Source organism: Dicentrarchus labrax, unplaced genomic scaffold (genome assembly GCF_905237075.1).
Source record: "Dicentrarchus labrax unplaced genomic scaffold, dlabrax2021, whole genome shotgun sequence".
NCBI classification, from domain to species: domain Eukaryota; kingdom Metazoa; phylum Chordata; class Actinopteri; family Moronidae; genus Dicentrarchus; species Dicentrarchus labrax.
In genome coordinates this window covers 23,911,600-23,924,105 of record NW_026136714.1, presented here as the reverse complement: position 1 = coordinate 23,924,105, position 12,506 = coordinate 23,911,600, and the positions used below count along the sequence as shown (strand labels likewise).

The window sequence follows — 12,506 nt, the reverse complement described above, 5'->3', positions numbered from 1 at the left end:
CAAAAACAGCACTTTCCCCGGGTGGGTGAATACACACGTTCTGATTTACATCCACTTGACAGTCCTGAAGCCCGTTGCAGAGGAGAATACCTGCAATGGGTGATTATCCTGTACGTACAAGCATTAATGAAGTAAAAGCATTAATGAAGCCATCCATACGTCGCATCCCTGCTGCATCTTCACGCAACTTCCAGCTGTTTGCTATCGTTATATTATCTATAGCTTAATAATGCATTAGGTTGTTCCCAGGTCTACAAGGGAACGCATTAAAGTGGTTTAACTTGAGTAATCCATCCAAGTCTGCACAGGAAAAACATTGTAATATTCACAAAGAAAGGAGACAACCTACCACCCGCGATGAATTGGTCTTTAAAAGGCTCGGTATTCCTCTTCACTTCAGCCTCTAAAAGCGTTTGAAAAATGGGAAGAAATGAGATAACAATCTAACAAAAGTACTCGGGCAGCGTAATAAAACTGGAGAGCTTGCGAAGAAAACGCTCACAAAAACTTTTCCACTTAAAAAAATAGTTGTGCACAAAGAGGAAAGTTATAGCGCGATGACATAAGTGACTTAAAGCTGCTGTGTGGACGAGAGAGAGAGAGAGAGAGAGAGAGAGAGAGAGGAAAGGTTGTGTCTTTTGGAGGGGTTAAAGTCCTCAGTAAATTATGGACTGGAGTCCAGCCAGCTGGACCACGGGGGGAGGGTGACGTCACACAACGGGGCTGTAGGGGTTAAAAGTGGCCCTTGTGATGCTCAGTGCCAGTGTGATGTTTGGGGTCATAAGATGACGTTGAGCTGCCCTCATGCTGCCAGAGAGAAACAGTGAACAGTACCACTGTGGGTCCTGAGTTCCACCTTAGGCAACATGTGGCACAGTAATCCAACTTTCTATTCACAGACGTTTTCCAAACTACACAGCGTTTCACTAGGGTGCCACCACGGAGCAGCCATCTTTAATCAGTCTAGGGGGTGATGCCATTCACTGTAGCTGCTGGTAGCATTGGTGCTAGCAGCTCAATGTTTTGGTGCATAAGTGATGTGTAACTACTATAACACTGTTGAGTCCTTTCATGGTGTTGTTCTCTGACAATATGGTGGATACCGCCAGTGTATGAGACATTTTGAGTATCTGAGGGACAGGTTTCAGCCCACTGCTGACATCTGTGTGGGACACGTGTTGCATCGAGCCGGTGCGGGAGGATGACATTACTTGTTGTTCTTAAAGTTTGGGATTACTTACAGGGATGCATACCGGAGAGAAGAGCCATTAAGAGCCATGCAACAGGAGTAAAAACACCTTTATTCATTGTGCAATATCCCAGCTTAATAAGTAAATCGAGTTTACTGTATATTATATGTGAAGGAACAATTTTTGTGTTTTTTTGGTATTTTTTTGTTTTCCCTGTTTGTGCCCCTGACTGCGAATCAAGTTTCCCATTTGGGATAATAAATCAACAACAACTGAAGTGAACTGAACATTACTGAAGTGGTGAGGCATACACAGAATAAAGCTTTAGGTTTATGATCGAATGCGAGGCTAGCGTTATTTATCAGCCTATGAGGTGGGAGCACTTTGTTTCCAGAAGTTTACCAAAGAGCCAGCAAGATGGAACCAAGCTGGCACCGCAATCCAACCTCAATATTAGTCTCGCTCTGTTCAGATGAAGGGGAGCAGGGCCCCCAGCTGACAGAGTTCAGGTATCTGCCTTTTATCACAAGTGAGGGTTAAGCCTTATGATCCACACCGCCCTCTACTGCAGGACTGTGGTGGTGGTTCAGATCAAGACATTATTATGCAGTGAAGAACAAGAGATTAAACAAAGAAAGACTATTTCAACCATTAGTATTGCTAACAATAGGCTGGGTATGACTCCATTATACCTCTGCTTAAACACATATTTTTATTCTTATGATGCAGAGTGAGGATCTGCGAAAAGCTGACAATCCAAATATGATGGCGTCACAGAGTCATCAGCCATTGTTCCACTTTGTCCCCAGATTACTGCATATAAGCAGCTTTACTATCAGCTGTAGCTGTTACTGTGTACAAAGTTCAAATACTCAGAACAAAACAGAAAAATGGCAATTTTCAATAATTAGCACAACACGATACAGACAGTTTTTTAATGTTGTTAGGGCTGGGCGATAAATCGATTTTATCGATTAATTCGAATTTGTAGTTAAACACGATTTATTTTTAGTTAAAATCGGAGGACAAAATCTCTTGAACATCCACAACACCGGCGCTCCCTTTGAGCTCCCGTAGGTCAGAGTGCGCTGACCCCTCCCCCCGCCTCTCCACAGATAAACACAACAGGGCAGCAAGCCAGGATGAGCTCGTCCCCCAAAAAAGGCACAGTGTCGTCGGTTGTTTGGAACTGGTTTGGTTTTGTGGCGTCCGACAGCGAACGAACCACGACCCACTGCAAAGTGTGTGTGAAAGCTGTTACAACCAAAGGAAGCAGTACGACCGGTTTATTCCAGCACCTCGAGCAGAGGCGTGCAGCCGAGTGGGAGATGTACAGGACCGCAGCCCACAAACACCCGCTAAAAAACAGTCTACAAAAAAATCGATTCAAATCGGAAATCGGGTTTGGTGTAAAAAAATCGGAGATTTTATTTTTTAAGCCATATCGCCCAGCCCTTTATGTTGTTATATTGAAATAATTTTTAAAATGTTATGTAACTGCGGTTTGTAGCCCACTGTGCATCTATTTGTGGTTCTTTGGCATGAAAACGTTCATTAGGGTGACTCCACGGCCATTTACATAAAGTACTAATAAATTACATAGGCTCACAGCATGAATAATTCAGTCTATGCCTTAAAAACACGGCCAAAATAAACATTAAAATGCTATTATGAATATTCATCAGTAAGTGTATCTTCACAATCTGTTTAAACATTGACAACAGAAATTAATAATAGTAATAATTCCCAAAGGACCTTAAGAGTGCTTACACAATACTAAGCTTCCCAGTGTAAAACATCAATAATTAGTGTTATCACTCAGTTGTAACACATCAAGTCTTTATTTTTACACCATTGTAACACTCCATTGGAGGATGATTAACAAACACAAACAAAATGCAAACTGAGGCACCTGGCCATTAGACCGTAATACATAGCTGAATATATTGTTTTTATTTTGAGTTTTTTCAATAAATCTTAAGCTGCGCATTGTACACTTTCTCTGACTGTAAGGGTTATGATGCACTGCGTTTTTGGATCATTTTGATCTCAGTATTTAGCACCAAATTGACGGGATCAAAAACATTTTTCTTGGCTACGTGTTTCTATATGTTGAGAACAAAAACTAACGAGGAAACAGTCCATAGTGTTTGGTCATAATATGGTTAAATAACTAGCTTCTGTAGAGTTTTAAACAATTTAATGACAGTATGTCGCAATGGGAAACATTGTACACAGGACACTACTTTAGTGAATGGACCCTTTGTTTTGTTTAATAAATAATTAACAGGTAAAGATGTACCTGAAATTTTCTCAGAAACCTTCTTTGTAATAAATAGCATCAAAAGGAAATGTTAGTACCAGCAGATGTGAAAGTGCATGATTGAGGACGGCTCCAGTGTCACATTCTCATATGTCAGTGTGCTGACTCTAGCGCTGCAGACAAAACCATCAAATCATTGCAACGACGGGAAGAGGAGCACATGAACGGTACAAACAGAAATGCAAACAGAATGCTGGAAAAAGTCATCATAAAAACTGGACAGGAGAGGAAGCAGGAAGATAAGAAATACAGTGTTATCCATTTTCGTAGGTAGATTGCAATGAGGACTTGTTGATCAGAGAAAAGTAACGTACAGTAGGACCATGTTCTATAACATTTAAGGGTGCGTTTTGTGGAGAAAAGCGTATAGGCCGTTACAGCATATCTGCCCAATTCAATCGACACTAGTTTCTTGACTCAGTTTAGTGTCTCACTGTGCTGTAAGACTAGTGTTTTATCCTGCAGAGGCCCCTTGACATGGGAAAACATTTTGTACAGCTCATGCTATCACAATTTAATACCGGGGAAGCTCTATTTTGGTATATTATTGGTCCAGTATTTCATATCTCTTGTTTGGAGAGTGAAAAACAGTCACCAGCACACATCTATCCAGACAAACATGCCAGAGACAATGAAATACTGTGTGGAAAGGACAGATCACTTTCACACCCGATACCTACAGCTGAAACTATACAGCATCAGATTTTGGCCTGTTTGTTTGTTAGAGCTTGACATTTACGTCTGAACTTGATGGAGCCTGAATTGACCCAAACTGACACAATGTCTCATGTAGCTGCTTGGGTTTGGTTTGGGATTAGGATTAAAATTACCAGTGAAAAATGCTGTGAACAGTATATATCAGGAGAAATGTACACTGAGATCAGTTGGGTTCGGGTCGGGTTCAGCTCGGACAGAGATGGAACTGTTTATTACACTTGGTTCAAACTCTCCACACTCTGTCAAAGCTCTACTGGACATTGGATGCGTTTACTTCAACAGAGGTTTCTATGTGCAACGGTCCATTCTTAACTGTTACAAGCAGCCTCCAATATTTGTAGGTAAATCCTGAAATGCATATACACAGGGAATGTACCAACTCCCCTTTCTCCAGCAGATCACCCCTCAGTCTCATGGTGGTTTGGTCCGGTAGTCACAGAGCAGTAGTCTTTATGTCCGCACCTGGAACTTGCCAGCCTTCGTCATGTACTTGATGCCTTTGAAAGGTTTATACTTCTCACCGTACATGTCCAGTCGATTCACCTTCAGCCCTGTTGAAGGACAAACATACCAGTCATTTCTCATCATTCAGTCTGTCATTCCATGCTACCTGGATTAGGAAATACATTTGAAAATTGAAAAACAGGTTAAAAATGTGTCAGAGAGTCTTTGAGGATTCTGGGAATACCTTCAGAACAGCAGCAATTGTTAAATGACCTTCTGGGCTTTTCAAAGATTGTAAGGTATACATTTTTAGGAAAATTGAATGCTCTCCACAAGACATGAAAAGGCACAAACCTAAAGAAATAAAGAAAACTCTACTTAAAGCATTTAATACATGCCAGTAATGTTGCCTTCCAAGTTGTGAAATTAGGATTTTGGGCAAATCATTTCAAAATATACTGCTTTGCATATTACATCTTGAAGAGGATAACTGCATGCATTGTGATATATTTGAAGATCATTAAAGCAAATCATAGATAGATTCTTTATTTATCCAGAGGGAAATTCAAATATCATATAATAATATATGCAAATACTTTAAGTTAACAACAATCTAAAATGAGAACAATGTGTATCAAAGTTTAACGCTGTAAACAATTATATTAGAGAATATCTTAAAATCTACTTGTAGATACTCTCTGATGTCATGTGAGGAGGTGTATTTATTGCATTTGGCACCATCTAGTGGCCACTGTGTGACTGTGCTCACAGAATGAGGCTAGTCAGGAGGTTATCAGCTGAGCAGGCTATGTGATGTGATGAAAGCTCATCTTATGTGTGGGGGTGAAGGTCAACCAATTCCCAATTCAAAATATAAAGCAGAGACAGAGAATTAACAGAGAATTCCTGGAAGGACACAATCACGACAGCGTGATATACTGTAAGGGCTGATAATGTGATGAAGTATGTGCGTGTGGGTGTACCTGAAATGGCCATTTGCTGGATCTTGAACTGGATGTTGATGGAGGGGTTCTCGTCTGGTTTAGAGGCCCCAGCCTGCAGACTCATGGTGCCTTTCAGGCTAGGAAGCTTCTGCGGGTTGATCTTACCAACATCCCATGACAACATCTAGCCAAAACACAAAACATCAGGATGGCAATATGAGAGCAATACCACCTGGGATAAAGGGCCACACTAATGCAAATGGTGGCATCTTTCACCCTAGAGAAGATTGGTGTAATTTAAAATAATTTCAGCTTCAATGTGACAAAACTGACCTCTAGCCACAACTTTTCATTCACTACTGTGTGCACTTCTCTTCTTCCTGTCTTTTAGGCGTGTGAACACACAATTTCTAAGTACCTTTGTGACTGGGTCGAAGGTGTATGTTCCCTGGGAGGGGTTGAGGTTGGCGTTGAGCACGCCCCGGGGCAGCTGGCTGCTGACTAGAACCGACTCCACTGCTTTGCCCATGGTCTGTTTGGGTCCCAGGGTCAAGTCAAAACGTCCCTGGGAGCTCCCCTCCCGGAAGGTGATATTGTGCTTGACGTAAACCGGGATCGCCACCAGGCTGAAGATAAAGCAGGCCAATAAACAACGAGAGTCAGATTCATACGAGCCAACATTAGTACAATTAAATAGTATACATACACTATATTGTCAAACACTGGATAAAAACACATGGATAATGTACTGAAGGTGTTTCATCTGTGTAAGTAACACAAAGAGATGCTGAATTAAAAAACACACTGACTTCTGAGAGCTGACGTGGTAGGAGAGCAACCGGAAGTTTCCATCAGGGGGGATGAACGAGAGGATCCGCTCAGCTTCCCAGCGCTTGAACCGAACACACGGGTGGAAGCTGACATCATCCAGCAGCCGAGGATTCTGGGAGACAGAGGATGGTTTAGGGGTGAGTAAAATGAAATGTGCAAACTTATACTGTATAGATCATTCTTTACAGTATCATTCAGCTTTTACTAAGGCTGCTCAATTAATCGAAATTTGATCATGATTACGATTTGGGGGCCAAACGATCTCAAAACTAATATAGTAATCAGGGGGAAACGATTTTCTTTTCATATTCTGTTGTGCAACGTTGTATAGAAAAAAGCTGTGTACACAGCCACAGTCTGCGTATTTCCATCCCTCCCCCACTGCATGCACTGCACCTGAGTCAGTCACATTGTTTTCATTGGAAGAGGTAACGCGTAACAGTAACAGGTAATCAGTGTTTTCTCTAGGATTTCTTAGCAGTCCCCCCATCCCTTCCCGTCACGCCGGCAAACGTTTTACGTATGAAACAGAAGTGACACTTCGCTGTGACACAAACAAATATATTTACCGTTTTAATGTTTCCAGATGTTTGATATCAGGACGTTGAGCTGAGAACTGACAAGTTGAACGTTGTCCAATTAAAACGGACCCGCCGCGGTGACGTTTTTGGTGGAGCAGTTAGTTTAATAGTCGACTTGGAAGAAAGCGAACGTTTTGACAATAAACAACATCAACACAACAGTATGTGGAGTTAAAGTGGACAGCCCCAATAACCTCTGAATAGTTCTACTTGTTGTTAAATTGCAATGTGAGCGGCAGCCAACGGGGGTGCATTATGTCGGCAGGATCATTATAAAAGGCAACCGGGACTACATTGTGCGTCTGCCCCATTTCTGATACCGTGGCGGCAGAAATTTAACAGCGACGGGCATCAACATAGAGGAAACACTGGGTAATTTCAAATGTTGTGGCAGTGCACTAAAATTTGAGAACACAAATTGTTTTTCTATGGCTTATCTTTTGTGTGTTATTTTATTTAATTTAACTTTTTGTAGAGATTGCAAGAGTGCACTATGACTGTCAATGTAAAAAGGAGACTTACAAATGTTTATGGGGAAAGGAAAGTGTAACTGAGGACTTCCTTGCAAAGTGTTTTTGACAAATGTCCAATAAATGCAGCATGTTTCTGAAGTCTAAAAAAATAATCGTTTGAATAAACGTGATTTCAATTTTGACCCAAATAATCGTGATTATGATCTTTTCCATAATCGAGCAGCCCTAGCTTTTACTGATTGCTTCTGTATTTCCAGCTGCTTCTACTTTTTCTGCAGAGTTAAACCCTTTCCACAGAATTTAGCTTAAAGCATAAAAGGGTTATAACAACTTGACAAAAAAAAAAAAAGCACAGCTACACGTCTCTAAGATCTTACTGTACCATCCCAGCAGTACATTTGATACTTGTTAGGTTTACTTGCAATTATGTATGTACGTATTCACAAATCTTCTATGCGTGTCTGAAAGTGTGGAGAGAGAGAGAGAGAGAAAAGAGGAAACTCACCATGAATGAAAGAGTGAGGTCAGGCATGCCTGTCAGTTTTACACAGGCATCAATAACTCCCTGAATTTCAGCTGTAATAGTGGAGCCTGAGTCGGCAGGTTGGGGGTTGATGTGAGAAATGGACACAAAGCAAAAAACACATTCATAAACAACAAAACTCATTTTAAAAGGCATATACTAATAAATCAGAAGTGAAACTGCTGATATCTCATATTTTATGCTTTTCAATATTTTTTATCTGACCATTTTCTTGACAAACTCCAACAGTAATAAAAAAAGTAATGAATAATCAAATTACTTTACAATGTGCTGAGAATGTTATCATGGTAAAAATGTCCATGTCATGCAATAATCAAATTTATCAGGACCTACGCTATTTCTGTTATGAGATTTGAAAGAGACGTGTCATTTGCATTTTTCCTTTAAGTGATCTGTGTAACCACAACTAATAAAGAGGCTAAATAATGAAGCACTGCTACAGTGAAGTGTTTGACCAACGAGCTGTTCAGAGCAATACCTGATTTATCGATGATTGCATCGATCTCCTCCACTACATCAAAATAGGCTTCATTGTTTGTGTATTTCACTCCGGTGCGTCGCCATGGAACCACTGACAGCTGACCTGTAGGGAGCTGTTCACCAACGTTGGTGCTGCCTGGAATACAGACATCAACCAAATGTGAAACACCAAGCGCATTTACACAGTACACACAAATGGCTGATACTGATTCTATCCGGTATTGTTTGGTGCATTTAAACACCAATTACCTAGACTAATTTCTCCAGCACCTCACTTACACACTACAACACATCACATTGAACAACACTATCATGATTTGACATAATATTTTAATTTTACAAACACTGTGTGCACATGGATTGTACCTGTGATGGTGTTAACCATTGTGCGGAGGATGGTGGGAGGCTTAATGAGCTCTTTGAGGATGTTGGACTCTGTGGCCAGCGGGAAGCCGTTGTCGAGCATCTCCTCCAGCAGTTCATAGACCACTACCACATTGTCCTTAATAGCAGCCTCTGTACACACTCCAAAATAGTCCTGAGAACAAAGAACACAGGCGGGGCATGGGTATTTAAAGTCAGATATGAGTCATTTAAAGTAAACTGAAAGTGGACAGGAAAATGTAAAGGAGCCAGAACCTGGAACGTGTCGACGACTCTGTGCAGAAACTCAATGACAAACAGCGGCGGCACCTCGCTCTGGATGACTGCAACAAAGTAAATGCGATGTCTGAGCACACTGATAAGGTAGTGATGTGGTGTGGGAATCACTGGTGGGACGTTCTCCGGCTCAGTGGCACGCTCCTGTGCCTCGAAGAAATAGTCACACACGGAGCGGCTGACCACGCTCTTCCAGTGCTTCTCCAGGAAAATATCCCCTGAGGCGTTAACTAAGAACAGGCTGTGGATCATTTTGGCTGGAGGTGAGAGGCTAATGAGAAAAAGAGAAAGAAAGCATCTCAAGTGAGGATTTGTATTTTACACAATGTGATTCAATGATTATAGTACTTTATAAAATGTAATAATTCAGTTATTTAACTGTATTAGTAAATTCAAGTATTTTTACATGTTGGTTGTTTAGTCATTTCACAAAGATTTAAATATGAATGAGTAAACAGTTCATAGAGTAAAGAGCATCTGAATCAAGTCTGACAGTCTTTGAACACAACTTTAAAACCAATAACTTTGCTGAGTCTGTATTTGATCAGGACCAAAACGAATAACTAAATAAAAACCAATAATACCATTATCACTATTGAAAACACAGCCCTTCCGCCTCTCACGTGACACATTCTTGGTGGATAACAGCAGCTTTTAGCTCTGGATAATGCTGCTGGTCCTACAGGGTGCTAACTTCCCTAGCACACAGTGTGCTCAATATGTTTATCGTATACACACAATGTCACTACACACTCATTCTGAGAAAGGCATTGCTCTTTTTCTCTTTGACTCCACAAGTGACGTCTGTGTTTCATAGTACCCTTCACACCTAAAGTCATTAAAACATTAAAATATAACTTAAAAACTTTGTCAAAGCAACACGTGACTAAATGAATCCTCATAAAAATGAAGTGTTATGGGCCAATTTAAGAGATATAACATAAAAGATATGACCAAATTAAATGTATATATATATTTGTACATACAGCTCCATACAGAGGCCAGTGCGCCTCAAGCTTTTCTTTACACAGTGCAGTTAGGTTCAGTCAACTTATGGTGGCTGGGATATATGACACTGGAATATTCATTAAATATGCGACAACGCTATCGAGTTCAGACCGGATACAACTCAATGCTGCAGGAACCTGAACAACCTGCAGCTCGGTTACACATCATTATTACTGCAAACACACATTTAACCGAGTAGCTAACTAGCTAACGTTGTATAAGTATATATCATATAGCAGTTGAAGGCCTCCGACTCCATACAAGATGCTACATCCGTCCCTCCTCCTGCCTCACACAGTCTCATGACAGAGGAGAAGCCCCGTCACCCGTACAGGGGATGAAAGTACATCAAAATAACGATGCTGTTGTGACTGAAAAATGACCATTTGCCACTCGAGTCGTTCATAAATTGCAACTGACTTACCGAAGACAAATTTGTACGTTTTCGTCTCGCCTTTCACCCTTTTTCCCCCCGGTGAAAGATTAAGCAGCCGTCGTTGCTTCCCGTTAGGTGGAGCAGATCCTGATGCGCGACGGGATGAGGAGTGAATTGAACCAATCAGAATCCACGAAGACTATAAAACCCCGCCCACTTAATGGAGTCATAGGTCAACAATACGGAAGCTGGTGGCTCGTGACTTGGCTGTGATTGGACCGTGAAGGAAGAGCTACAGTAAACACCAGTCAAACTGGCCGCTGATTGGCCTTTAGAGGGAGCTGGTCTGACATTTTGTTTCCAGTATCAGATTTCATCTTGTGAGTTCCTCTCCTTTCAAACAAATAGACGCAGGAAGATGGTGTGAAACTTCACTTCACAAATCTTTCCCTGTTAATAGCATGCAGTTCATTGGACTTAATATTTATATATATATATATATATATATATATATAATATATATATATATATAAATAAATATATATTGCAAACATGGTTATAGTGAAATAGCAATGGTAAACCATGGGATGTTGATTCTGGAGTCTTTCTTATTTATGCATAATAAAATAACATCCAAAGAGTATTTTTCATGCTGACCACTTTAGTGACTGCTCTGTAAAGATCACCGCATGTTATTTGAACAACAAACAAAGACACAGTATTTAGTATTAAATGCAATATATGGCTTATGAAAACTTTTGAAAAGAATTACAATATTTCAACACACCATACAGTCCACGGGTGTCTTTAAAGTGTCTTGTGCACAATATGTTGAATAGCCTTTATATGAAAACACACTGCAAATAGCCACAAATACCACAGCCTGTATATAGCCTACCATATAGTGCCTGCTAACAGCAACCATGTCTCAGCTATGATTTACAAGCAGCAAAAGAGCATTAAAGCAGTAAATCTGTATTTGAGTTTAAGCTTCACAAACACAGTACATGGAGGTTTGAAAACTGTTCACGGTCTCCAGCTCCACCTTTCTTTCCAAATGCAGCTCACACCCTTAAGACAAAGTTTGAACACACATGCAAACATCGAGGTTGTGAGAATTATCAGTGTGTGTCAGTCAGTTAATTCCTTACAGTAAATGTTGGTGGAAGAGAAGAGCACAGACATCAGAACTAAACACTTAACTAATAGGGATCAGTTTTACACTGCGATTACCATAAAGAGCCTCTTGATGCAGAAAAAGCTGAATCTCGGGAGTTGATTTTGGAAACGTTTCAGTCACCCGGGGTATGTGTGGACGCTGCGTGATGAAGCTGCTGAAGCAAGTTCTCTGAGCTGCTGCCTCTCTGTGGGACACTGCTTTTACCAAGGACCTGCAAACCAATCAGCCCACCAGGGAGCAGTTGCAATGTTACATAATGATTACACTGACACCAGGTGAGTACAGTAATTATCATCCAAAATGGAAGCATATTATGTGAGTGATCAAAATCTGTTTTAGAAGTTTAGAAGCAAACGCCTTCAGTGTGTTGGTGAAATGGGAAGGACTGACATCAGTTAAAGTGCCATCATTGGCTCAGAGACTGAGCGTTTACATTACATAGATCTGACAAGTGTGACAGAGATATCACATTGGAAGTGAGACCATGTTATTCACAACCCAGCTAAATCCAAGGACATAAAGTGTGAAGCTGGGTGAGGAGCTAACTTTCACATCAATGCTTTTTGACATGACACACTGACGTTCTACAGGGACATCTAGTGGCCACAAGTGGCCGAAAAGCAAGGCCATAAGTGACTGAACCAATGCCATTGTTACTGTTCACTAACTGGGGTAAAATGAATAAAGACAATTAATAACAAGTGAAATCTGGTCTTTCCCTGAACCATCTGCAACTAATCAGAATAAATGACACC

General features: G+C 40.8%; 2 protein-coding genes across 3 annotated transcripts in view; both read right to left on the bottom strand.

Annotated features, from left to right (window-relative positions):
- Positions 1-565, bottom strand: part of tet3 (tet methylcytosine dioxygenase 3) — a 46,505-nt gene extending 45,940 nt beyond the window's left edge. For both annotated transcript variants that reach the window (XM_051421366.1, XM_051421367.1), the window contains exon 1: positions 350-565. The gene's annotated coding sequence lies outside the window, so the exon portion shown is untranslated. The remainder of the gene's footprint in view (positions 1-349) is intronic.
- Positions 566-3,012: 2,447 nt separating this feature from the next.
- Positions 3,013-10,740, bottom strand: ap3m2 (adaptor related protein complex 3 subunit mu 2). Its single transcript, XM_051421402.1, has 9 exons — positions 10,620-10,740; positions 9,167-9,458; positions 8,894-9,065; positions 8,526-8,663; positions 8,009-8,094; positions 6,428-6,561; positions 6,037-6,244; positions 5,658-5,802; positions 3,013-4,781 (listed from the first exon to the last, which is right to left on the bottom strand). Exons 2-9 carry the CDS (start codon positions 9,437-9,439, stop codon positions 4,681-4,683), a joined length of 1,257 nt encoding a protein of 418 aa, XP_051277362.1. The 5' UTR covers positions 9,440-9,458; positions 10,620-10,740; the 3' UTR covers positions 3,013-4,680.
- Between the last annotated feature and the right edge of the window lie 1,766 nt (positions 10,741-12,506).